Source organism: Rattus rattus, chromosome 2 (assembly GCF_011064425.1).
Source record: "Rattus rattus isolate New Zealand chromosome 2, Rrattus_CSIRO_v1, whole genome shotgun sequence".
In the NCBI taxonomy this organism is placed as follows: Eukaryota; Metazoa; Chordata; class Mammalia; order Rodentia; family Muridae; genus Rattus; species Rattus rattus.
In genome coordinates this window covers 8,928,109-8,954,967 of record NC_046155.1, presented here as the reverse complement: position 1 = coordinate 8,954,967, position 26,859 = coordinate 8,928,109, and the positions used below count along the sequence as shown (strand labels likewise).

At 50.3% G+C, this 26,859-nt stretch overlaps 1 protein-coding gene across 10 annotated transcripts in view; it reads left to right on the top strand.

Annotated features, from left to right (window-relative positions):
- Ahnak (AHNAK nucleoprotein) overlaps positions 1 to 26,859 on the top strand; it is a 34,596-nt gene that overhangs the window by 2,268 nt on the left and 5,469 nt on the right. The window contains exons 1-9 of one of the 10 annotated variants that reach the window (XM_032891535.1): positions 1,766 to 1,860; positions 12,239 to 12,343; positions 12,672 to 12,828; positions 13,248 to 13,435; positions 14,287 to 17,572; positions 19,298 to 19,392; positions 21,787 to 23,809; positions 25,332 to 25,426; positions 26,561 to 26,849. In XM_032891535.1, the coding sequence (XP_032747426.1) occupies positions 12,672 to 12,828; positions 13,248 to 13,435; positions 14,287 to 17,572; positions 19,298 to 19,392; positions 21,787 to 23,809; positions 25,332 to 25,426; positions 26,561 to 26,849 (6,133 nt within the window). In that variant the 5' untranslated portion in view covers positions 1,766 to 1,860; positions 12,239 to 12,343. Of the gene's footprint in view, positions 1 to 1,765; positions 1,861 to 12,238; positions 12,344 to 12,671; positions 12,829 to 13,247; positions 13,436 to 14,286; positions 19,393 to 21,333; positions 23,810 to 25,120; positions 25,241 to 25,331; positions 25,427 to 25,624; positions 26,183 to 26,560; positions 26,850 to 26,859 lie in introns of those variants that run through there. The other 9 variants (XM_032891532.1, XM_032891531.1, XM_032891530.1 and 6 more) reach the window with 9 other exon arrangements.

Genomic DNA, 26,859 nt, shown 5'->3' with positions numbered 1-26,859 from the left:
AAGGGGAGTGTGGGAAAGGAACTGGGAACATGGGGGCTGAGCTAGTAAAGGACTCAGGGGCCTGGGTGTGGATAGGGATGACATCTGGAAGATGTCCTGAACTCCTTCTAAAGCTCTTGTCCCTAAGAGATTATGCAAAGGGACATTGTGAAGAGTTCCAGGACATTCAGAGAGACAGGCATGTGAGTCATCCGAGGCTGAGTGCTAATGGTATGGAGGTCAGCAGCGAGGGAGAGGGGGGTTTGGTTTATCACCCCACAGCTCCAGGTCCTGGAAAAAGGACAAGAGAAAATGGTGGACCAAGGAGCTCTGTGGAAGAAGAAAGTAGCATTAGCTAAGGATGAAGATGAGCTATGGAGCCCTAGTTCACTTCAGGCCTAGAGAGGCTCTGCTTAGAGGTTCAGAGCCCTACCAGGCCGTGTGCCCACTACCACCCCATCGCCTGTACCTCTGTGGTAACTGGACCTGGACACAGCCCCCAGGCTGGCAGCAACCAGGCTGATATTTTTAGCCTGTAAACATGTTTGCCATTTCAGAGGACAGGGCGGGCTGGTCTCAGCCCAGCCCTCATGATCTTGGAGCAGGTGCTCCTGCCTCAGGCCAAGGTCTCCAGTTCTCCAGCAGGGTCTCTTGGGGTGTTTGGGAAGGAAGGGAAACTGGAGTGGGCAGTTGGGTAGCCACCTGCCAGGGAGGGTAGAACTCATAGGGAAGGAGAAAAAGGGGGTGTGGAGGGGGGTGTAGCCAGAAGATCTCTGCACCCCATCATTAAACATTTAATAAAATCCACATATAGTTAGAAGTGGCTGTGGGAAATGGCTGTAAATCGGGAGCCGAGCACTTCCAAATGGGAATATGGGGGAGGAACTGTGAGGGGCAGAAGGACTGGGAGGCAAAGAAAAAGCTGGATGTTGTTCCTCAAGCTCACCGGGGCACAGTGGTTCCTGCCTTGCATCCCAGGGAGGCAGAGGCAGGCGAATCTGTAAGGCTATCAGGTTCTAGCCGGTTCCAGTTCCAGAATCGCCGGTGTTACACAGTCTGTGCTTCTTCCCCCAAACAAAACACCCAAAAGGCACGGGGGACAGGGTTTACAGAAATGGGGTGAGCAGTCCCATGGTTCGTACAATGGCTGCAGGCCCGACTGGTGTCGATGAAATGAAGAGCAGACTCCATTCTTAGGGGTCGGATCTAAGTCTTAGAGTCAGTGCGTTTTGTAGAAGAGAGAGCCGGAAGGCGAGAAATGGGCGAGGCTGCAAGAAGCTTAGGGACGGAGAGGAGGCTGGGGCCTGGGACTAATGTATCTGAGCTTGAGAGAAAGCTCAAAGGTCCGTGTGGAGGCTGGAGGTCGAGGTTGAATCATCTGAACTTCTTGGCTCTCCTGCAGAATAGGTTGATGCTGGATTCAACTGTGAGGGTGACCTCTGCCCCTGCGTGCTGAGGAATTTCTTGCCGGTGAACCTTATACACTGTTTAAAATGGGTGGGAAGATCCAAACCCAGGACAGGACAATAGATGGGATAGAGGGAGGGGGAAAGGCAACGCCTCTAGTCCCTGAGCCCCTTAACGTTCTTCCCTTCACCAGCCTGATCCAGGGTGGCTTCAGTGTTGGTCTCACTCTCAGGTCCCAGCCCTGTTCCAGGCCCCGCCAGCCCGCCCTCTCCCCACCGCTCCAGGCAGACCCCCGACCTGCAAGAACCGCCTCCGCGCGCGAGGCCCAACCCTCCAGGCAGCTCTGCCGCAGGGACTGCACTGTCCGCCTGCCGGGCCACGGCCCGACTGGGGGCTCGCTGTCGCCAGCAGTCACAGCACTGCGACCTCGGGCCCTTCGCCGGCAATGGCTGCGTCCTGGGGCTGAGCCCACAGGTAGGGAAGCGAAGCGCTGGGCATCGAATTGTGGGACCGGGTTATGGGCGTCAGGGGAGAGGGGACTCGGACGAGGTGCATTGCGCTAGTGTCCTTGCGAGTTCCAACAGTTTGGAGCAAACCCGGCCGCCTACCCGCCGGGGCAGAGCGACGTCACCTTCGGGGTAAGCTCTTTCTCGGAGTTGGAGCCAAAGTTTAACTAAGTTAGAAAATCCTTCCAAGTGTTCTTAGGTTTTTTCCGCGGGTGGATTGTCGTCCCAATTGCACTGCAGGGCCATCCCGGTCTGGTGGTCCCTGACCCACCTCCCTCTCTTTGGGGCGGTGGCTCAGAGCGCTACTGGGTTCCTATTCCATGTTTACTGGGGAAGTTTTCCAAGATTCCCCACCGCCCCTCCCACGCCCCTGCACCGCGTGCCCCCTCTGCTGTCTTTCGCGGCTCCCCACAACTCCATCTCGAGCTTCGCGTCCGGAATCCCCTCGGCCCCACCCTGTTCTGTACCACTAGCCTCTCCCTTTCTGGCTCCTAGCGGCGACTTCAACAGCTCCCCTTCAGCTGCCCCGCCCTAGTCTTGCCCCTCTGTGTTTCCAGATCCAGAAAACTCTCTTCTTTCTCCAGGGCGTCGGAGCCTGGAAGTTTGCAGCGTGCCTCCCTGTGGGATGGGTGGGAGTGGGGGGTGGGGGACATAATTAGGGAGATTCCTGCGCTGGGGTGGGCGGGGGAGGGCTGTGCAATCGACTTAGTCCCAGAACCTCCCTTGCTCCTTTTTTAGGGGCAGTGCTTTCTCCCCACCCCTCCCAAACTCGTCCCAGGCAGGATGGCCCCCGCCCCAGCCCCTTGGCTGGATTCAGCAGCCTGAGGAATGTAATGGTTGGAGCCGGTGACTAATTCAAACCAGAATCCGGGGGGGGGGGTGAGGGGCAGAGGGGAGGGGGGAAAGGGGCCGTGTGTAGGCGGTGGGGCCGGGGCGCTGGGCGTAGGTGAGGGACTTCACTGCTCTCTTTGGAACCCTCCACTTTTGCAGTGCCCGCCAGCGGAGAGGGCAGGGGCAAGATCCTACTGTGGAGTTGGAAGGCACCGTGCTTGGGTGTGTGCAGAGGCTGTGTTATGTAAGGCTTTCCCATGCAGGGAGGGATGTGCAGTGTGCAGGGAGCCTGGGCCTCCTCTGGCCAGGCCTTGTAATGCCAGGAGGGGTCTGGGGGACACAGAACCTTGGTGGCTCTGGTTTGGCAGCAGGGCTAGCTGTACATGGCGATGAGCACTGGGAGACTCTTAGGGGGAACCCCGGGGATATGCTATAAGTCAAATGGAGTCCTGACCACGTAGTTATCCCTGGGTAATGTGTGTGTGTGTGTGTGTGTGTGTGTGTGTGTGTGTGTGTGTGTGTGTGTGTGTGTGTGTGTGTGGTGTGTGCCTGTGCACTCTGTCACTTCTGCACAGTGTGACCACAGAAGATTGTGCGCATGATGTCTGGGTTGGCACTCTGGTTTGGCAGGGTGTGGCCCTAGGCTGTCTCTGAGGACACGCGGTGCTCCGGGGTGCTTGTATTATTCTCAACGTCCCTGTTCTGTGGAGGGGAAAAGCTTTCTCTGGAGGTAATCGGGGGTCCTTGGAGAGTGACCTGGAATTCCCTGGAGAAAAAGGACCCAGAGGTCTATTTCTGTTCCCAGAAAACCGCTGGACTCCCAACAAATCGTTTTGAAACAGTCTGCCCCTAAACTTTAGCAAGGACAGAACCACCTTACTGCACCCTTTTCCTTAACAGCAAGCCTAACATATAATAGATGTTGGGATGAGTTCACAAGATCCAGTGATCCTCATAGGTGACTGGGAGAGGGAAGGGCACACAGGAAGGTGCCATGAGCCATGTTTAGGGTCTCTCTCTACCCATACTAAGAGTAGCTTAGGTGAGTTTTGGTCTGGCACTATTAGGGATGTCCCTGGGGGTAGGGTGGGTCTCTTTTCCTTTTTCCAAGCTGAGTGAACCAGTAGCTTCCTTTTCTTAACTTGAAAAACTAGGGGCGGGGGCTGTATCTGGTTTGTAGAATGTGCAGATTGTTCAATAGAAGGGAACCCCTCATTTAAGGGGCACTTCCTTGTTCTGAACTGAGTTATGGGGCAAGGGGAGTGTGGGAAAGGAACTGGGAACATGGGGGCTGAGCTAGTAAAGGACTCAGGGGCCTGGGTGTGGATAGGGATGACATCTGGAAGATGTCTGAACTCCTTCTAAAGCTCTTGTCCCTAAGAGATTATGCAAAGGGACATTGTGAAGAGTTCCAGGACATTCAGAGAGACAGGCATGTGAGTCATCCGAGGCTGAGTGCTAATGGTATGGAGGTCAGCAGCGAGGGAGAGGGTCTTGGCCTATCACCCCACAGCTCCAGGTCCAGGAAAGGACAAGAGAAAAATGGTGGACCAAGGAGCTCTGTGGAAGAAGAAAAGTAGCATTAGCTAAGGACAGAAGATGAGCTATGGAGCCCTAGTTCACTTCAGGCCTAGAGAGGCTCTGCTTAGAGGTTCAGAGCCCTACCAGGCCGTGTGCTCCACTACCAGACTCTTTTTTTTTTTTTATAGATTTTTTTTAAATTTATTTTATTCTATGTATGAGTTACACTGTAGCTATCTTCAGACACACCAGAAGAGGACATCAGATCTCATGACAGATGGTTGCTGGGATTTGAACTCAGGACCTCTGGAAGAACAGTCAGTGCTCTTAACCACTGAGCCGTCTCTCCAGCCCCACTACCAGACTCTTATGCTCCACTTGGAACTGTCAGGTTCTGGCAGAGCACACCACTCTGAGCCTGAGGAGCTGGTTTGAGGGGTTGGGGTAGAGCTGTGGGGGTGGAGGACTGTGTTGGGCACTGGGGTGTGGTCCTACCTTTTTCAGAACTTGGGAACTGCCTGAAGACAGACAAGAGAGGCAAACTGGGAGAGCTAGTCTGACTTCTGAAAGGATCTTTGCCTGGACGCCCCCAAGTTTCTCTCCTTGGGGCTGGGCTGACCACGTGCTTCTATTCACTTAGGTTAGCGGAAGGGCGGTGGCTGCCGAGTTAGAAAGTGCAATACACCTGGGCCCCTTCGGGCTTCAGCCAGGCTCTAAGGAACTTGGCAATTCTTTGATTTGACCACTGGATCATCTGGCTGGCTCCTGAAGCCTTCTTGATCACAATATTACCCGTGTCTGAGTGTGTCCAAAAAGTGTCGGAATGGGGAGTTGGTGTCACAGAGTGTTTCGGCCGGACTGTCTGCGTACTTTGATGAAGCTCCCCTTTCTCTCTCCTAGCTCCAGTTTCCACTGGGGCTAAAGCTCAAATAGTTGGTCTTGGGTCTGTCACAGTTTGCACTACAGGAGTTGTTTCCTTCCAGCGAAGTTTGTGTTATTGCCTGTGAGAGGATGTCCTGTTGCCTATTCACGGGGCCCTCACACTGTGGTAAGCCTGGATATGTCACCTCTGTTGGCCTCCCGGGACTTGGAGGGCAGAGGCAATGACTGACTGTTCTAGCGTGGAAGTCCGTTTCAGTGTACGGAGACTGCAGTTATGGACTGAAGGGAGCTCCTTTGTCCTGTACAGGTCCAGGCCCTGAAGTTTGTGTCTAGAGGCCCCCAAGGAGGACAGGGCAGTCTTGGGAGTAGAGTCCCCACAGATAGAGGTTGAGCAGGGCAAAGCATTGCGTACAGTCTGTCAGGGAGCGGCATCCTGCCTGGTCCCTGGGGCCTGGAGCGGAGGTTCTGGGGGAAGGGGAAGTGCCTGGAGCTGATCCTGGCTACGTGTCCTGGCTAGGCTGGGGGTGGGAGGGAGCATTGCAGCCGCCGTTTGAAGACCTGGCTCTTAGTCTTTTTGCTACACGGCTTGACCACTAGGGGGCGAACACGCAGCACTTACTAGGGCGCTGGGTGGGGCACAGGGTCTAAACTGTAATCTACTCCACAAAGCAACGACAAACTTCTCCCCCGGGTTCCCTAACCATAGGACACTGCCGTTAGTATTTTAATCCCAGAAGTCCTGTCTAAGGCCACTTCTTCTTTAGTGTTGTGTCCTGATGGGGAACTTCCCACCTGGTAATACAATAGTGTCTTCAATCTCTTATCACTAGGAGAGGTGGAAAGCCCCTTGGCTAGGGGAGGAGAGAGGGACTCTCCCTGCTGGAAGTGAGAATTTAGAGCTTTGGGGCTTGCAGCTTGTTCTAAAGAGTTGGGGGGAAATGTGTGTGGCCAGAGTAGAGAGGAGGAGAGGTGGAAATCAAGAAGCAGTCATGGGTCTGGTTGTAGCTTTTCTAGAAGTCAATGAGCAAAAAACCCAGCATGGTGGGGAGGAACTGTTGGGGAGGGGGATTCTAAAGGAGGTTGGTGAAACTTCCTTCTGTAGTTGTGGTAGCATGGCTGACCCTCGAAGGTAGGTACAGACACAGAGAGGAAGGTGCACACCCAGGGATCTGAGTACCAGGTGGACAGGTGGCAGATACCTGCTGTGAGTCATAAAGCTCACCACGGAGGACAGCCTAAGCTGGGAAAGGTGGGAGGTGGGGCTGACAAGGGTCTCTGTGAGCTACAGGTGTATAGTGCGTGCATGCGTGTGTGTCTTTCCCCTTATGTCTTTCTCTGAATATTCCTCCAATATCCAGGTCATCTGGGTCTTCTTGGTTTAATTCTTTTCGACTGTTCCCTCCCGTAAGTGGAAAGTGTCCCATCATGTCTACTTAAGTAGCTTCATTTGCCTAAACTTTAGATATTCTTGTCTTAGCCTCCTGAGGATTCTAGGTGGCTTGAGACACGGGGTTCATTCCTATGAAGTTTTTTGTTTGTTTTCGACAGGATCTCATGTAGTCAAGGCTATCCTTGAACTCCCTACGTAGCCTAGGATGGGCTGGAACTTGCCGAGATCCTCCTGGCTCAGCCTCCTAAGTGCTAGGATCACACGTGTGTACCATTGTGTCTGTCTCTGCTAAGTGTCTGCTGTTTTACTTGTTTTGTTATAAATGTGTTTTTTTGTGCATGCATGTGCGTGCGCCCTCAGGCTTTGGCACATGTGCAAACGTTTGAGGACAACTTGCAGGCATCAGTTCTCCTACCGTGTGGGTTCTGTTGCTCCAACTCAAGTTGAGTGCTAGAAAGAAAAGTGTCTCTTGTCTTCCACATATCAGTCCAAGAGAAATCCAGAACTGGGTCCTGGCAAGTTGAGGCTTTTGAAAAGCTTGGGATTCTTGCCTCTTGGGCTCAGAGAGACCCAGAATCAAAGGTTTCTTTGAGCTGGGTGCGGGGTACCGACAACTCTGCCGAGGTAGGGCCATCATGAGGCTGGTGGATGTAGGAGTGAGGTTCTTGCCCTCTTTGGTGGTACTTCCCTCCGGCTCACTCGCTCCTGCTCCAGCACAGAACTTACTTCCGCGTGTTAGTTTCCCTTGTGGGTCTTTCTCTGTGGTTTCCCATATGTCTCATCCTATAGGTATATTTGTGTCTTGGTCTCTTTGCTTGGCTGAAGACTGTTGGATTGGGGCTTGTCTCCAAATTCCTAAAATAATGTTGTTAATTCATCCTGTAGGATTGTTTGATATCCCCTAAGAAGGGGATATCAGTCCTGGCAGGTAAGTAGAATCCCTTCTCTCTCTCTTCTTTTTTCTTGGTGAAAAAAAAATTTTTAAAAAATAGTTATCTTTAATCTTTTTTTTTTTTTTAACAGTTCAGTCATTATCCCCCTCCCAGTCCATCTTCATCCTCTGACAGTTCCTCATCCCATTCCTCCTCTCTAGTTTCCTAGAGGATGTCCTTCACCCCCATCCCCACCAGGCTTCCCCATACCCTGGGTCTTCAAGTCTCAAGGATTAGGTGCATCTTCTCTCACTGAGGCCAGACCAGGCAGGCCTCTGCTGTATATGTGTTGGGGACCTCAGATCAGCTAATAAATGCTGCCTGGTTGTTGACTCAGTGTCCAAGAGATCTTAGAATTCCTTCTTTTAACTATTGATGGCAGGTCAGTGTTCATTTCTCTCTTTCTCTTTGGAGTGTTTATGACAGTATTATCTATCGTCCTTCTGGGTGTGTCTCTTCTGACTATCCAACCCCTCACCTGTTTAGGAGTGTCAGGGCTTTCCCTCTGGCAGAGAGCTCTAATCCTAGCTGTGAGTCATTATGTTCTTGGGATGGAAACTCCTTGTTCCTGGCCTCGTGTGTAGAGCAGATTGGTTAGAGCATGCGGGTACAGCAGTGAGGCTCAGTTAGGAGGTCCTCCCTGAGGTAGGCGGAGAACTTCTTTCTTCCCTGAGTATTCTGTGTGCAGGTTGTGCTAGGCAGGTCCCCTCCATGTGCCCTTCTGGTGTAGGCCTTGTCTTCAGATTTGTCCCATTCAGCCATTGAGGCCCAAGGACTTGGCTTAGCAGAGAGAGGCGGGGGGGGGGAAGGGGGACGAGAGACCCTGGCATCCTGACACAAGCAGTGGCTGTCTGTAGCTGCAGTAGCAATTGCCCTGAGCTTTCACCTGTGGGGAAGACAGAAAGTCCTAGTTCCCTGGGGTCAGAGAGAATGCTCTTCTGGAGGTCACTGTTGCCAAGACTCTGTTCAGCCCCTATGGTAGCAGTGTGTGTGTGTGTGTGTGTGTGTGTGTGTGTGTGTGTGTGTGTGTGTGTGTGTGATTTTGAATTGCAGAAGGGGCATTCTGTTATGATATTTGGCCAGAATCATGCTCTACCTCTGAGTCCTTTCTGTTTTTACTTAGAGCATCCTCACTACCTCAGTCTTTCTCTGTTCTCTACGCAGCCTTCTGCCTTAGGAGTTCTCCACTCTAACCCTGCCTCTTCCTATCACAAAGGATAACAAGCTCAACTCTACTGGGCCACAGGAGCTAGCAGACCTGAATTCTAGGGCTCTACCACTTCCCTATTCTGGCCTCTGCGTGCCTTCCCTTCCCTGTATGTGAGTAGCAGCCAGTGCTGCCCTCTAGGATGCTAGTGTAGGGAGATTTGCATACCCTTGTCTAACCGTGGCTGTTAGGCCCCTGTAATGTGGCTAATGGTATTACATTTTTAACTTTGAGCTGGGCATGGCAGAAGACCTTTGTAATCTCAGCCCTCAGAAGGTGGAGGTGTGAGGATCAAGACGTTCAAGGTCGTTCTCAGCTGCAAAGCTAAGGTCAGCTTGGACAATATGAGTCCCTGTCTCGAAAAGCTAAAATCCAAACCAAAACACCACACAGGGCTGGAGAGATGTCTTGGTGGTTAAGAGTGAGTACTATTCAGAGGACCCAAGTTCGGTAGCCATGTTGGGCCTCTTAATAACCACCTGTAATTCCAGTTCTAAGGGAATTCGACACTCCTGGCCTCATTGGCACTTGCAGTCATGGACACATATGCACATATGTACAAACACACACAATTAAAAACAGTGAAAACTAGTTTAAATGCTTACTTATGTCGATACGTGTGTGCCTGTGTGGGTGTGTGCACGTATGTGGAGGTATGCACGGAAGCTAGAGGGCTTGGGACTCCCTGGAGCTGAAGTTGCAGATGGTCTGAGTCACCTGACATGGCTGCTGGCAGCTGAACTCAGGTTCTCCGGAAGAGCAGCAAGCATTCTTCCCCACTGAGTCAGTTCTCGGTCTTTTCCCCCCCTCTTGTGTGTGTGTGAGTGTGGGAAACCGCAGTAATTTAAGTACCTGCCCAGGATTTGGTTCTCATGTAGCCCAGGCTGGCACCGAACTAGCTCAGGCCACCCTTAAACTCTTGCTCTCCCGGCTTAAATTTTTTTTTTTTTTTTTTTTGGTTCTTTTTTTCCCCGAGCTGGGGACCGAACCCAGGGCCTTGCGCTTCCTAGGCAAGCGCTCTACCACTGAGCTAAATCCCCAACCCGCCAGGCTTAAATTTAAATAGCCACATGGGGCTTCCACGTTAGCAGCTCACATCTGACTCCTTTCAAGCCCCAAAGGCTTGTGATGAGTGACTGAATCGTGAAGAATTCCCCCAACCTCCAAAGTCCTTATAGTTTTTCCTGGAAGCTTGACTCAGCCTGAATGGGAGGAGAGGGAGGACATCTGCACTGGCTACCAGCTCCGTTAGCGGAGCACAGACCAGGAGCTGCCACCCCGATGCAGAAAATAAAGCTTGTCACTGTGGCCTCCTCTGCAACCCCTGGCTTTCAGGACCATACATGTTGAGAAGGGAGTCCTTGGCCAGTGGCAGAGTAGACAGGTACTCGGGTAGCGCCAACCTGTAGCATGAGTCCAGTGGTTCCTGTTTGCTTTTCAGGATGACTTCTCTCAGTAACCTACCGAGTGAATCGTGGAGCAAGTCCAGGGTGGTCCTCAGTGCTTTTGGCATCTAAGGACCCTTGTCTTAGGGCTCAATCTAGAGAAGGGAAACTGGGAAGTCCTAGCCCCTCTGGCATTTGGGGGCCAGGCCTAGGAGGCATTGCACTGACTGGGTTTTAGGCGTGACCCTGTGCATGTCTGGAGCTGTTGCTGCAGACTGCAGTGACTCACCATGGAAGGAGGCAGGGTGGGGCCAGCATGTGGGTGAGAGTGAGCTGGCTCTCTCCTCTGCTGGCTCAGCACCAGGATGTTTGGCTGATCAAGGGGCCCTGCACAAGGAGGAAGACTGGTGCTAGGAAACCTGAAGGGGTGGCTTGAGCTTGAGACTTTTCCTTTCCTGTTTCTGCCGGGATTCTGTCTTCTAGCCTGGCTTCTCAGTGTTGGTCCCTGGTAGGGCAGACAAGACAGTGCCAGTTTCAAGTTGGGAAGAGTCGCTGTGGCTTTCCTCTAAAAGCAGCCTCTTCTGCCTGTTGGGAAGGGAGGGGTTTCCCTAGCTCAAACCTGCGCCAGCAGGCTTGTCTCTTGTCTTCACTTACACTCTAGCCAGCACCTGTGTGGTCAGGTAGGCCCACGATAAACACTGTGTTTATGAGTTTATCAAGTTTGAGAACAGGTGTGGTGATCTAGGTTGTTGGGTTTTTGTTTTTTGTTTTTGTTTTCTTTTGCTTTGCTTTGTTCTGTGTGTGCTTATCTTTTGTTGGTTTCTGCCGGAGACTGGACCTGCTAAGTGCCCTGGGTTTCTAAGAGCCATCGTCCCATGCTAGAGGCTAGTTCTAGTACCCTGGAAGCCTTGTTTATAATTTATTCCCCGAGATGCCTCTTAAGAGTTCTGGAACATTGTGGAACCCAGCTGGTCACACCCAGAGTCCCTTGTTTATCATTTGTATGTACTCTAAGTCTTAAATTTCCATATCTGGCATAGGGAGTGCATTTAATAAATGTCTAGAGGATGCATGAGTGTTGGGAGGTAACAATCTAAAGCAGTGTACAATTAAGTGCTGGGCTGGGCTGTGTTTGTCCCTGGCTGGTTTCCTTTGCAACATCTAATACAGACTCGGACATACAGGAGGTGATCGGTATACATGAATTTATGATTGGTTGACTAATTTCTGGATGTAAACAGTTTCAGGGTGGAGCTTTGGGTGAGGCTCACCACAATTTATAGGGTCCTTCACACAACTTCACAGGTATGCTTTTAGATGGCTGCCAGTGGTATTTTGTGTGGGTGGCCGTAACTCATTGCCATAGCCACCATTCTGCTGGGTGCTTTCCCAGGGCACCTCTGCCGCTGATAGCTCATCCTGTGGCAAGGAGGGGTGCCTTCACCTATGGTGTCTGTCTTAGGGTCCAGTGTGGGCAGCCACATTGCCTTGACTTAACTACAGCCCAAGCTGGGCTTTTGGCTTTGGAGATGGCATTGTCTTTGTTTAGGCCACTGCCAGGAACATGGCTTATAGAACGTCCAGCTGGTAAGGGTTCCTTTTGGTCCTGGGAGACAGGCTAGAGATAGAAAGCTGAGTCACTGTCACTGGGGTGGACACCGCCATCTGTGCTTCGAGAACAGTCTCACATTAGTGAAGAGGTGTAGACTCGATGAGGCATAGCGGGAAGACCCACAGAAACACCTGCATCGTCACCCTTTTTATGTCCACTCCAGGCAAATGGCCTTTCAGAGCCCTAATCTCTGCTTGTAACTGTGGGACCGGTCATTCTAGAGACTGATAAGCATGGGTGTTTTGTGGACCCTTCATGAACCAGCTGCTGTCTTATGTTCCTTCAACCTGCTCAGAACTCTTACTATTTCCATGTTCACAGACAAGGAAACATAGGTTCAAAGAAGTTAAGTGTCCTTGGCAAGAGTCCTGTAGCTGGGAGGATGCAGCCAGCGTTAGAAACCTAATCCACTTCCCTTTAACCTCATTTTCTGCAGCAATGGACTTCAGTGTCATGTAGTTACTGACTGTAGTGAGGACCGGAGTTTTGGCCTGCCCTGGGGTTCAGTATTCATCTGTCATTTGGGTGTTAGCTCACTGAGGTTTTGAGAGTCTGAGGGTTAATATCATGGTGAAATTTTTCCTAGGTTGTGTGACCGAGATTCCCAAAAAGAGAGAGACTGATACAGAAAGAGAAGAAGGAGGGGCGGGTTCCTGGCAAGGCGTTCGCTCCTGAGCAGAGTCCTGCAAAGGTAGGGGGATGGTGCAGAGGAATGGAGGGTGGGCTGGGGCATGCTGGATACATGGTGTAGCATTTGGATCTGGGCCCTGGGTGGATCAAAGGGCTGTTTTCCCTCTTTCTGTCTTCTTTATTGTGCATTGTGAGAACTTCCGTAGTGGAAAAACATGGAACAGATCACCCTCCCCCCAGGAGCCGCCAGGTGAGCCAGGGCGGAGGGAGCAGGTGCATGCAGCTTCTATTCCCTGGATGTGCACAGCACCAGAGATCTCTGGCTCTCTCAGGCCTTTCTGCCCTCCATATCCCCACGACCTGAACTCTGTATTTTCACCTCATCCCAGATGGAGAAGGAGGAAGAGACAACCCGGGAGCTGCTGCTGCCCAACTGGCAGGGCAGTGGCTCCCATGGGCTGACCATTGCCCAGAGGGATGATGGAGTCTTTGTACAGGAGGTGATGCAGAACTCCCCTGCGGCCCGCACTGGGGTGGTCAAAGAGGGTGAGTTTCCCCAAGATAATCACTGGGCACTGGAGGTGAGAGGGGGGAGAGTGGGAGGCAGGGGGCCAGGCAGAGATGACCAAATGACTGGAAGGCCTGGGTCCAACAGCATAAAGAACGTCAGTACCCAGGCCTTGTTCTTTGCTATTCTGTGTCTTGCTTGTGAATCTCAGGGGAGGTAGTCACGTGGAGTCCTGGAGATCGGCCGTATCTTCAGATTTGATTCTGCATTCCTCACCAGTTCAGCAGCTGTGTGTAAAATAGTTGGCCTCTCCAACCGGTTTCCTCATCTGTACTTGGGCAACACTGTGTCTGCATGGTATTTGTGAAGCTAGAGGAAAGTCAGTTTTAGTGGCTCTTATGTGGTACTTTCCTGAGACCTGTGGGTCTTTACCTGATTGTTGTACTCCCTGACTTAGGGGACCAGATTGTGGGTGCCACCATCTACTTTGACAACCTGCAGTCTGGTGAGGTGACCCAGTTGCTGAATACCATGGGGCATCACACTGTTGGCTTGAAGTTGCACCGTAAAGGGGACCGATCCCCCGAACCTGGACAGACTTGGACCCATGAAGTCTTCAGTTCCCGCAGCTCTGAGGTGGTTCTGGTGAGTACCTGCGGACCCCGGTCAGAGCTCCCCCATGATCCTGATGGTCTCTTGGTCTCACTGCCTGAGCCTTCCTTCTTTTATCTTCTGCATTCTCTTGTGACTTCTCTCTGTTGGTTTCTTCCTGTTTATGTGTGGCATGTGGCTGATTTTGTTCCTACAAGTATAGTGTCCTTCAGTCTCTTCAGACTGTGCCATGGTGTGGGAAACAAACAGTGGGGGCTTTGCCAAGAGGAAGGTTGGTTGCTTTACTCGGAAATGACTTCACTGGTGTTCAACATGCCTCCCTACACTCCCTGAGTGAGAAAATGAACAGCACAGTGCTTACGGGAAATGCTTCTTTACTCCTAATGGCTTGCTTATTGAATAAACCATGTGTCCTCAAAGTGAAAATATTATCCAATCACAGCCAAGCCATCAGGTTTCACAAATCCTTTCCAGGCTGCAAAGGCTCCTGGGAGACCTTAAACAATTAAGCAGTGAGTTGAGCATTGAAAGATGAAGGGCCTGATTAGGATGGATCCCTGGAACAAGTTTTGTTTGAACTATCACTGGGTGGTACATCTTCTTCCTTGGCAGCACAGCCAAGGAATCTGCATATTTCCCAATCCTACCACGACTTTTGCTTACCAGAATTTTCTTCCAAATAATTTCTGTTTTCCTCTTATGATATGACTGTCAACTGCTTTCTCCAGTGCTCTGTGTTCTACCCCAGGAGGCTCTCTAGATCTCTGTTATGGTCTGAGCACCTTTGGGAAACAGGCAACCCTGTTGTCGGCTGGGCTGCAGCCGGGCGTCTGTCGGTTCAGGCAGGCTTTGCTGCAACTTCTGCCGGGCATGTCTTTCTGCAGAGCGGGGATGATGAGGACTACCAGCGCATCTACACCACAAAGATCAAGCCACGCCTGAGGTCAGAGGATGGAGTAGAAGGGGACCTTGGGGAGACCCAGAGCCGTACCATCACAGTGACCAGAAGGGTCACAGCCTACACTGTGGATGTGACCGGTCGGGAAGGAGTGAAGGACATTGACATCAGCAGCCCTGAATTCATGATCAAGATACCGAGGCACGAAGTGACTGAAATTTCCAACACAGATGTGGAAACCCAGCCTGGGAAAACAGTGATCCGACTGCCATCGGGATCCGGGACAGCCTCTCCAACCACGGGCTCTGCTGTGGATATCCAGGCAGGTGCCATTTCTGCCTCAGGACCAGAGCTTGAAGGTGCCAGTCACTCAAAATTCCAGGTCACTGTACCTGGGACAAAGGTGGGAAGCCTAGATGTCAATGTCAAAGCAAAAGGCTTGGACTTGGGTGGCAAAGGAGGGATCCAAGTTCCAGGAGTGGACGTTTCGTCTTCTCTTGGGGCTGGCTCAGTAGAGGTACAGGGCCCATCCCTCCAGAGTGGTGATATTGGGAAAGTTAAAATTCCTACCATGAAGATGCCAAAATTTGGTGTTTCAGCAGGCCTGGAGGGCCAGATACCAGAGGGAGGGCTGAATGTTTCTGCACCTGAATTCTCTGTGGGACACAAGGGTGATAAGCCAGGCTTGGCTATTGGGGGAAACATCCAGGCTCCTCATCTGGAAGTAAGTACCTCCTCTGTCAATATTGAGGGGCTTGAGGGGAAGCTGAAGGGTCCCCCCCAGATCACTGGGCCATCACTTGAGGGTGACTTAGGCCTGAAAGGTACCAAGCTGCAAGGAAACATAGGAATGGATGATGCCTGTGCTTCCAAAATTGAGGGCAGCATCACTGGTCCCCGTGTGGAAATTGGAACCCCTGATGTTGCTGTTCATGGGCTAGGGGGAAAACTGAATGTGCCTAAGTTCTCTGCATCAGGTTCAAAGGGAGAGGGAGTTGGCATTGATGTGGCACTGCCCACAGGCAAAGTGACCCTTCCTGGGGTCTCTGGGGATGTCAATCTGCCTGAGATTGCTACTGGTGGGCTTGAAGGGAAGATGAAGGGTGCTAAAGTCAAGACTCCTGAAATGATTGTCCAGAAACCTAAAATCTCCATGCAGGATGTGGATCTGAGCCTTGGGTCCTGTAAACTGAAAGGAAATATGAAGGTATCTGCTCCCGAGGTGAAAGGTGGTGTTAAAGGCCCTCAGGTGGCAGTTAAAGGCTTCGGAGTGGACACTGAGACACCAAACTTAGAGGGGACCTTAACAGGACCCAAGCTCAGCAGCCCTTCTGGAAAAATAGGGACCTGTAGGATTTCTATGGCAGATGTAGACTTAAATGTAGCTGCACCTAAAGGGAAAGGGGGTATAGATGTCACTCTCCCCAAAGTAGAAGGAAAAGTCAAAGGTCCTGAAGTTGATGTCAAAGGCCCCAAAACAGACATCAGTGCTCCAGGTGTGGAAGTTCATGGTCCAGAATGGAACTTGAAGATGCCCAAGTTCAGCATCCCAGGAGTCAAAGGAGAAGGTCCAGACGTAAATGTTCCTTTGGCCAAAGGAGATATCAGTCTTTCAGGGCCTAAGGTCAATGTAGAAGCTCCAGATGTCAATGTGGAAGGTCTGGGTGGCAAACTTAAAGGCCCTGACATTAATCTTCCTGAAGGAAGTGTCAAGACTCCAAAGATTTCTATGCCTGATGTGGATCTGCACATCAAAGGGCCAAAGGTGAAGGGAGAGTATGATGTAACAACACCAAAGCTTGAGGGGGAACTGAAAGGCCCCAAAGTGGACACTGAGATCCCACAAGTGGATGTGCATGGCCCAAACCTGAAGATTCCCAAGATGAAGATGCCCAAATTCAGTGTGCCAGGGCTCAAAGCAGAGGGCCCAGAAGTGGATGTGAACCTGCCCAAGGTAGACATCGACATTTCTGGGACTAAGGTGGAGGTCAGTGCTCCAGATGTAAGCATTGAAGGACCAGAAGGGAAGTTGAAAGGGCATAAGTTTAAAATGCCTGAAATGAATATTAGAGCTCCAAAGATCTCCATGCCAGATGTGGACTTACACTTAAAAGGCCCCAATGTAAAGGGAGAATATGATGTCACAGTGCCAAGGGCAGAAGGTGACATTAAAGTTCCTGATGTTGAACTTAAAAGTGCTAAAGTAGACATTGATGTTCCAAATGTGGATGCTCAAGGTCCTGAATTGCATATGAAGATGCCCACGATAAAAATGCCCAAGTTTGGCATGCCAGGCTTCAAGGCAGAGAGCCCAGAAGTGGAGATGAATCTCCCTAAGGCTGACATTGATGTCTCAGGACCCAAGGTGGACGTCAAAGTTCCAGATGTGAACACTGAAGGACTGGAAGGAAAACTGAAGGGTCCTAAGCTGAAGATGCCCGAGATGAACATCAAGGCCCCAAAGATCTCCATGCCTGACGTGGATTTGCATATGAAAGGTCCCAAGGTAAAAGGAGAGTATGATGTCACAATGCCAAAGCTGGAAGGAGACTTGAAAGGCCCCAAAGTAGATGTCAGTGCTCCAGATGTTGATGTTCATGGTCCTGATTGGAACATGAAAATGCCAAAGATTAAAATGCCCAAATTTACCATGCCTAGTCTCAAAGGAGAAGGCCCAGAGTTGGATGTGAACATGCCCAAAGCTGATGTGGACATTTCTGTACCAAAGCTAGATATTAGTGCTCCAGACTTGAACCTTGAGGGACCAGAAGGGAAGTTGAAAGGCCCCAAATTTAAGATGCCTGAGATGCACTTCAAGGCTCCAAAGATGTCCCTACCAGATGTGGACCTGGATCTCAAAGGACCCAAAATGAAAGGAAATGTAGACATATCTGCACCAAAAATAGAGGGAGAGATGAAAGTTCCAGATGTGGACATTAAAGGTCCAAATGTGGATGTTCAGGGCCCAGACTGGAGCCTGAAGATGCCAAAGATGAAAATGCCCAAGTTCAGTATGCCTACTCTCAAAGGTGAGGGCCCGGATGTGGATGTGAGCCTGCCTAAGGCTACTATTGATGTCTCAGGACCTAAACTTGACATTGAAACCTCAGATGTTAGCCTTGAGGGCCCAGAAGGAAAGCTGAAGGGCCCCAAGTTTAAGATGCCTGATATGCATTTCAAGGGCCCAAAGATTTCCATGCCTGATGTGGACTTAAACATGAAAGGCCCAAAAGTCAAGGGGGACATGGATGTGGCAGTGCCTGAAATAGAAGGTAAAATGAAAGTGCCAGATGTGGACATCAAAGGCCCCAAAGTGGATGTTGACGTTCCAGATGTGGATGTGCAGGGCCCGGACTGGCACCTGAAGATGCCCAAGATGAAGATGCCCAAGTTCAGTATGCCTGGCTTCAAAGCAGAGGGCCCTGAGGTGGATGTGAGCCTGCCCAAGGCTGACCTTGATGTGTCAGGACCCAAGGTGGACATTGATGTTCCAGATGTGAATATTGAAGGTCCAGATGCAAAACTGAAGGGCCCCAAGTTCACGATGCCTGAGATGAACATCAAGGCCCCCAAGATCTCCATGCCGGATTTGCATCTTAAGGGTCCCAAAGTAAAGGGTGATGTAGATGTTTCTCTTCCCAAAGTGGAAGGTGAGATTAAAGTTCCTGAAGTTGACATCAAAGGCCCCAAAGTGGACATTGATGTTCCAGATGTGGATGTGCAGGGCCCAGACTGGCACCTGAAGATGCCCAAGATGAAGATGCCCAAGTTCAGTATGCCTGGCTTCAAAGCAGAGGGCCCAGAGGTGGATGTGAGCCTGCCCAAGGCTGACCTTGATGTGTCAGGACCCAAGGTGGACGTTGAAGTTCCTGATGTGAACATTGAAGGGCCAGAAGGAAAACTGAAGGGTCCCAAGTTCAAGATGCCTGACATGCACTTCAAGGCCCCCAAGATCTCCATGCCTGATGTGGACTTAAACCTGAAAGGCCCCAAAGTCAAGGGGGACATGGATGTGGCAGTGCCTAAGATAGAAGGTGAAATGAAAGTGCCAGATGTGGACATCAAAGGCCCCAAAGTGGACATCAATGTCCCAGATGTGGATGTGCAGGGCCCAGACTGGCACCTGAAGATGCCCAAGATGAAGATGCCCAAGTTCAGTATGCCTGGCTTCAAAGCAGAGGGCCCTGAAGTGGATGTGAGCCTGCCCAAGGCTGACCTTGATGTCTCAGGACCCAAGGTGGACATTGATGTTCCAGATGTAAATATTGAAGGTCCAGATGCAAAACTAAAAGGTCCAAAATTTAAGATGCCAGAAATGAACATAAAGCCTCAGAAGATATCCATGCCAGATGTTAGCTTGAATTTGAAAGGCCCTAAGACAAAAGCAGAATATGATGTCTCAGTTCCTAAAGTGGGAGGAGAAATAAAAGCTCCTGCTGTTGACATCAAAGGCCCCAAAGTAGAGGCACCAGATGTGGATGTTCATGGCCCAGATTGGCACCTGAAGATGCCCAAGGTAAAAATGCCCAAGTTCAGCATGCCTGGCTTCAAAGCAGAGGGCCCGGAAGTAGATGTGAACCTTCAAAAGGCCAATATTGATGTCTCAGGGCCCAAAATGGACATTGATGTTCCAGATGTGAATATTGAGGGTCCAGAAGGGAAACTAAAGGGTCCCAAGTTCAAGATGCCAAGCATGAATATACAGACACACAAAATCTCTATGCCTGATGTTGGACTGAATTTGAAAGGACCTAAACTGAAAAGTGGTGTAGATGTTTCTCTTCCAAAAGTGGAGGGAGATTTGAAAGGTCCCGAAGTTGATGTAGATGTTGGTGATGTTGATATTGAATGTCCAGAAGGGAAGCTGAAAGGTCCCAAGTTCAAGATGCCTGACATGCACTTCAAGGCCCCCAAGATCTCCATGCCTGATGTGGACTTACATCTGAAAGGCCCCAAAGTCAAGGGGGACATGGATGTGGCAGTGCCTAAGATAGAAGGTGAAATGAAAGTGCCAGATGTGGACATCAAAGGCCCCAAAGTGGACATCAATGCACCAGATGTGGATGTGCAGGGCCCAGACTGGCACCTGAAGATGCCCAAGGTGAAGATGCCCAAGTTCAGTATGCCTGGCTTCAAAGCAGAGGGCCCAGAGGTGGATGTGAGCCTGCCCAAGGCTGACCTTGATGTGTCAGGACCCAAGGTGGACGTTGAAGTTCCTGATGTGAACATTGAGGGGCCAGAAGGAAAACTGAAGGGCTCTAAATTTAAGATGCCCAAGTTGAATATCAAAGCTGCCAAGATCTCCATGCCAGATGTGGATTTGAATTTGAAAGGGCCCAAACTGAAAGGAGAGATAGATGCTTCTGTGCCAGAAATGGAAGCTGATCTCAGAGGTCCTCAAATTGATGTCAAAGGACCCAGTGTGGATGTGAACGTGCCTGATGTTGATCTGGAATGTCCTGAAGCAAAGCTGAAAGGCCCCAGGTTCAAGATGCCTGACATGCACTTCAAGGCCCCCAAGATTTCCATGCCTGATGTGGACTTACATCTGAAAGGCCCCAAAGTCAAGGGGGACATGGACGTAACAGTGCCAAAGTTAGAGGGAGAATTAAAAGGCCCAAGTGTGGATGTGGAAGTGCCTGATGTTGATCTGGAATGTCCTGATGCAAAATTGAAAGGCCCCAGGTTCAAGATGCCTGACATGCACTTCAAGGCCCCCAAGATCTCCATGCCTGATGTGGACTTACATCTGAAAGGCCCCAAAGTCAAGGGGGATATGGATGTGGCAGTGCCAAAGTTAGAGGGAGAATTAAAAGGCCCAAGTGTGGATGTGGAAGTGCCTGATGTTGATCTGGAGTGTCCTGAGGCAAAGTTGAAAGGTCCCAAGTTCAAGATGCCTGACATGCACTTCAAGGCCCCCAAGATTTCCATGCCTGATGTGGACTTACATCTGAAAGGCCCCAAAGTCAAGGGGGACATGGATGTGGCAGTGCCTAAGGTAGAAGGTGAAATGAAAGTGCCAGATGTGGACATCAAAGGCCCCAAAGTGGACATCAGTGCCCCAGATGTGGATGTGCAGGGCCCAGACTGGCACCTGAAGATGCCCAAGATGAAGATGCCCAAGTTCAGTATGCCTGGCTTCAAAGCAGAGGGCCCTGAGGTGGATGTGAGCCTGCCCAAGGCTGACCTTGATGTGTCAGGACCCAAGGTGGATGTTGAAGTTCCTGATGTGAACATTGAGGGGCCAGAAGGGAAGCTGAAGGGCCCCAGGTTCAAGATGCCTGACATGCACTTCAAGGCCCCCAAGATTTCCATGCCCGACGTGGACTTACATCTGAAAGGCCCCAAAGTCAAGGGGGACATGGACGTAACAGTGCCAAAGTTAGAGGGAGAATTAAAAGGCCCGAGTGTGGATGTGGAAGTGCCTGATGTTGATCTGGAGTGTCCTGATGCAAAATTGAAAGGCCCCAGGTTCAAGATGCCTGACATGCACTTCAAGGCCCCCAAGATCTCCATGCCTGATGTTGATTTCAACTTAAAGGGTCCTAAAATCAAAGGAGATATTGATGTTTCAGTTCCAAAACTTGAAGGTGAATTAAAGGGCCCAGAACTGGATGTCAAGGGCCCCAAATTGGATGCCAATATACCGGAAGTAGCTGTGGAAGGCCCAGAAGGTAAATGGAAAAGCCCCAAGTTCAAGATGCCAGACATGCACTTCAAAGCTCCAAAAATCTCCATGCCAGACATTGATCTTCACTTAAAGAGTCCAAAGATAAAGGGCGATGTAGATGTAGATGTTCCCAAATTGGAAGGAGACCTCAAAGGGCCAAACGTGGACATGAGTGGGCCAGACATTGAGATTGAAGGACCAGAAGGCAAACTGAGAGGCCCAAAGTTCAAGATGCCTGACATGAACATCAAAGCCCCCAAGATCTCCATGCCTGACATTGATTTACATCTTAAGGGTCCCAAAGTGAAGGGTGATGTAGATGCTTCTCTTCCCAAAGTGGAAGGTGACCTCAAAGGCCCAGAGGTTGACATCAAAGGCCCCAAAGTGGACATCAATGCCCCAGATGTGGATGTGCAGGGCCCAGACTGGCACCTGAAGATGCCCAAGATGAAGATGCCCAAGTTCAGTATGCCTGGCTTCAAAGCAGAGGGCCCAGAGGTGGATGTGAGCCTGCCCAAGGCTGACCTTGATGTGTCAGGGCCCAAGGTGGACATTGATGTTCCAGATGTGAATATTGAAGGTCCAGATGCAAAACTGAAGGGCCCCAAGTTCAAGATGCCTGAGATGAACATCAAGGCTCCCAAGATCTCCATGCCAGATTTACATCTTAAGGGTCCCAAAGTAAAAGGTGATGTAGATGTTTCTCTTCCCAAAGTGGAAGGTGAGATTAAAGTTCCTGAAGTTGACATCAAAGGCCCCAAAGTGGATGTTGACGTTCCAGATGTGGATGTTCATGGTCCAGACTGGCACCTGAAGATGCCCAAGATGAAGATGCCCAAGTTCAGTATGCCTGGCTTCAAAGCAGAGGGCCCTGAAGTGGATGTGAGCCTGCCCAAGGCTGACCTTGATGTGTCAGGACCGAAAGTGGACATTGATGTTCCAGATGTGAATATTGAAGGTCCAGATGCAAAACTGAAGGGTCCCAAATTCAAGATGCCTGAGATGAACATCAAGGCCCCCAAGATCTCCATGCCAGATTTACATCTTAAGGGTCCCAAAGTAAAGGGTGATGTAGATGTTTCTCTTCCCAAAGTGGAAGGTGAGATTAAAGTTCCTGAAGTTGACATCAAAGGCCCCAAAGTGGACATTGATGTTCCAGATGTGGATGTGCAGGGCCCAGACTGGCACCTGAAGATGCCCAAAATGAAGATGCCCAAGTTCAGTATGCCTGGCTTCAAAGCAGAAGGTCCTGAAGTGGATGTGAGCTTGCCCAAGGCTGACCTTGATGTGTCAGGACCCAAGGTGGACATTGATGTTCCAGATGTGAATATTGAAGGTCCAGATGCAAAACTGAAGGGCCCCAAGTTCAAGATGCCTGAGATGAACATCAAGGCCCCCAAGATCTCCATGCCAGATTTTGATCTGAATCTGAAAGGCCCCAAAGTGAAGGGTGATGTGGACGTGTCTCTTCCCAAAGTGGAAGGTGAGATTAAAGTTCCTGAAGTTGACATCAAAGGCCCCAAAGTGGACGTCGATGTTCCAGATGTGGATGTGCAGGGCCCAGACTGGCACCTGAAGATGCCCAAGATGAAGATGCCCAAGTTCAGTATGCCTGGCTTCAAAGCAGAGGGCCCAGAGGTGGATGTGAGCCTGCCCAAGGCTGACCTTGATGTGACAGGACCCAAGGTGGACATCGATATTCCAGATGTGAATATTGAAGGTCCAGATGCAAAACTGAAGGGCCCTAAGTTCAAGATGCCTGAGATGAACATCAAGACTCCCAAGATCTCAATGCCAGATTTGAATCTTAATCTTAAAGGCCCCAATGTGAAAGGAGATGTGGATGTTTCCATTCCAAATGTAGAGGGCGATTTGCAAGGCCCTTCACTTGACATTAAGAGCCCAAAATTGGATGTAAATGCTCCAGATATTGACATTCATGGTCCTGAGGGCAAATTAAAAGGTCCCAAACTGAAAATGCCTGACATGCATGTGAACATGCCCAAGATCTCCATGCCGGACATTGACTTGAATTTAAAGGGCTCAAAAGTCAAGGGAGATGTTGATATCTCTGGACCCAAACTAGAGGGTGACATTAAAACTCCAAAAGTGGATGTGAAGGGCCCAGAATTGGACATTTCTGCTTCTAAGGTCAATATTGATGCGAAAGGAAAGAAATCTCGTTTTAAGCTTCCTAAATTTAATTTTTCTGGGTCCAAAGTTCAGACACCTGAAGTGGATGTCAAATTTAAAAAGCCAGATGTTGATGTAACAGCTCCAAAAGTTGATATTAATGCTCCAGAAGTTGAAGTCCAAGGCAAAGTGAAAGGATCCAAGTTTAAAATGCCTTTCCTGAGCATTTCATCTCCCAAAGTCTCCATGCCCGATGTGGAGCTAAACTTGAAAGGTCCTAAAGTCAAAGGCGAATTAGATGCAACAGTCCCAAATTTAGAAGGAGATTTCAAAAGTCCCAAAGTGGACATTAAAGCACCAGATGTTCAACTTAATGCCCCAGATGTGGATGTTCATGGTCCAGAATGGAATCTGAAAATGCCCAAGATGAAAATGCCCAAGTTCAGTGTGTCTGGTGTAAAAGCAGAAGGGCCTGATGTGGCTGTGGACTTACCAAAAGGAGACATCAATATAGAAGGTCCCAGTATGAATATTGAAGGCCCAGAACTCAATGTGGAATGTCCAGAGGGAAGCTTAAAAGGCCCCAAGTTTAAAATGCCTGAGATGAACATCAAGGCTCCCAAGATCTCCATGCCTGACATTGACTTAAACCTGAAAGGCCCCAAGGTGAAGGGTGATGTGGACGTGTCTCTTCCCAAAGTGGAAGGTGACCTCAAAGGCCCAGAGGTTGACATCAAAGGCCCCAAAATGGACATTGACATTCCAGATGTGGATGTGCAGGGCCCAGACTGGCACCTGAAGATGCCCAAGGTGAAGATGCCCAAGTTCAGTATGCCTGGCTTCAAAGCAGAGGGCCCTGAGGTGGATGTGAGCCTGCCCAAGGCTGACCTTGATGTGTCAGGGCCCAAGGTGGACATTGATGTTCCAGATGTAAACATTGAAGGTCCAGATGCAAAACTGAAGGGCCCCAAGTTCAAGATGCCTGAGATGAACATCAAAGCCCCCAAGATCTCCATGCCAGATTTACATCTTAAGGGTCCCAAAATAAAGGGTGATGTAGATGTTTCTCTCCCCAAAGTGGAAGGTGACCTCAAAGGCCCAGAGGTTGACATCAAAGGCCCCAAAATGGACATTGATGTTCCAGATGTAGATGTTCAGGGCCCAGACTGGCACCTGAAGATGCCCAAGGTGAAGATGCCCAAGTTCAGTATGCCTGGCTTCAAAGCAGAGGGCCCTGAGGTGGATGTGAGCCTGCCCAAGGCTGACCTTGATGTGTCAGGACCCAAGGTGGACATTGATGTTCCAGATGTGAATATTGAAGGTCCAGATGCAAAACTGAAGGGCCCCAAGTTCAAGATGCCTGAGATGAACATCAAGGCCCCCAAGATCTCCATGCCTGACATTGATTTGCATCTTAAGGGTCCCAAAGTGAAGGGTGATGTAGATGTTTCTCTCCCCAAAGTGGAAGGTGACCTAGAAGGCCCTCACGTTGACATCAAAGGCCCCAAAGTGGACATCAATGCTCCAGATGTAGATGTTCATGGTCCAGACTGGCACCTGAAGATGCCCAAGGTGAAGATGCCCAAGTTCAGTATGCCTGGCTTCAAAGCAGAGGGCCCAGAGGTGGATGTGAGCCTGCCCAAGGCTGACCTTGATGTGTCAGGACCCAAGGTGGACATTGATGTTCCAGATGTGAATATTGAAGGTCCAGATGCAAAACTGAAGGGCCCCAAGTTCAAGATGCCCGAGATGAACATCAAGGCCCCCAAGATCTCCATGCCGGATTTACATCTTAAGGGTCCCAAAGTAAAAGGTGATGTAGATGTTTCTCTTCCCAAAGTGGAAGGTGACCTCAAAGGCCCAGAGGTTGACATCAAAGGCCCCAAAGTGGACATTGACGTTCCAGATGTGGATGTGCAGGGCCCAGACTGGCACCTGAAGATGCCCAAGGTGAAGATGCCCAAGTTCAGTATGCCTGGCTTCAAAGCAGAGGGCCCTGAAGTGGATGTGAGTCTGCCCAAGGCTGACCTTGATGTCAGGACCCAAGGTGGACATTGATGTTCCAGATGTGAATATTGAAGTTCCAGATGCAAAACTGAAGGGCCCCAAGTTCAAGATGCCTGAGATGAACATCAAGGCCCCCAAGATCTCCATGCCTAACATTGACTTAAACCTGAAAGGCCCCAAAGTGAAGGGCGATGTGGACGTGTCTCTTCCCAAAGTGGAAGGTGAGATTAAAGTTCCTGAGGTTGACATCAAAGGCCCTAAAGTGGACATCAATGCCCCAGATGTGGATGTGCAGGGCCCAGACTGGCACCTGAAGATGCCCAAGATGAAGATGCCCAAGTTCAGTATGCCTGGCTTCAAAGCAGAGGGCCCTGAGGTGGATGTGAGCCTGCCCAAGGCTGACCTTGATGTGTCAGGGCCCAAGGTGGACATTGATGTTCCAGATGTGAATATTGAAGGTCCAGATGCAAAACTGAAGGGCCCCAAGTTCAAGATGCCCGAGATGAACATCAAGGCCCCCAAGATCTCCATGCCGGATTTACATCTTAAGGGTCCCAAAGTAAAAGGAGATGTAGATGTTTCTCTCCCCAAAGTGGAAGGTGACCTCAAAGGCCCAGAGGTTGACATCAAAGGCCCCAAAATGGACATTGATGATCCAGATGTAGATGTTCAGGGCCCAGATTGGCACCTGAAGATGCCCAAGGTGAAAATGCCCAAGTTCAGTATGCCTGGCTTCAAAGCAGAGGGCCCTGAAGTGGATGTGAGCCTGCCCAAGGCTGACCTTGATGTGTCAGGACCCAAGGTGGACATTGATGTTCCAGATGTAAACATTGAAGGTCCAGATGCAAAACTGAAGGGCCCCAAGTTCAAGATGCCCGAGATGAACATCAAGGCCCCCAAGATCTCCATGCCAGATTTACATCTTAAGGGTCCCAAAGTAAAAGGAGATGTAGATGTTTCTCTCCCCAAAGTGGAAGGTGACCTCAAAGGCCCAGAGGTTGACATCAAAGGCCCCAAAGTGGACATCAATGCTCCAGATGTGGATGTTCAGGGCCCAGACTGGCACCTGAAGATGCCCAAGGTGAAGATGCCCAAGTTCAGTATGCCTGGCTTCAAAGCAGAGGGCCCTGAGGTGGATGTGAGCCTGCCCAAGGCTGACCTTGATGTGTCAGGACCCAAGGTGGACATTGATGTTCCAGATGTGAATATTGAAGGTCCAGATGCAAAACTGAAGGGCCCCAAGTTCAAGATGCCTGAGATGAACATCAAGGCCCCCAAGATCTCCATGCCAGATTTACATCTTAAGGGTCCCAAAGTAAAGGGTGATGTAGATGTTTCTCTTCCCAAAGTGGAAGGTGAGATTAAAGTTCCTGAAGTTGACATCAAAGGCCCCAAAGTGGATGTTGACGTTCCAGATGTGGATGTTCATGGTCCAGACTGGCACCTGAAGATGCCCAAGATGAAGATGCCCAAGTTCAGTATGCCTGGCTTCAAAGCAGAGGGCCCAGAGGTGGATGTGAGCCTGCCCAAGGCTGACCTTGATGTGTCAGGACCCAAGGTGGACATCGATGTTCCAGATGTGAATGTTGGAGGACCAAATGTGAAAGTGAAGGGTCCCAAATTCAAGATGCCTGAGATGAACATTAAAGCCCCGAAGATCTCCATGCCTGACTTTGATTTGCATCTGAAAGGCCCCAAAGTGAAGGGTGATGTGGATGCTTCCTTGCCTAAAATGGAAGGTGAACTCAA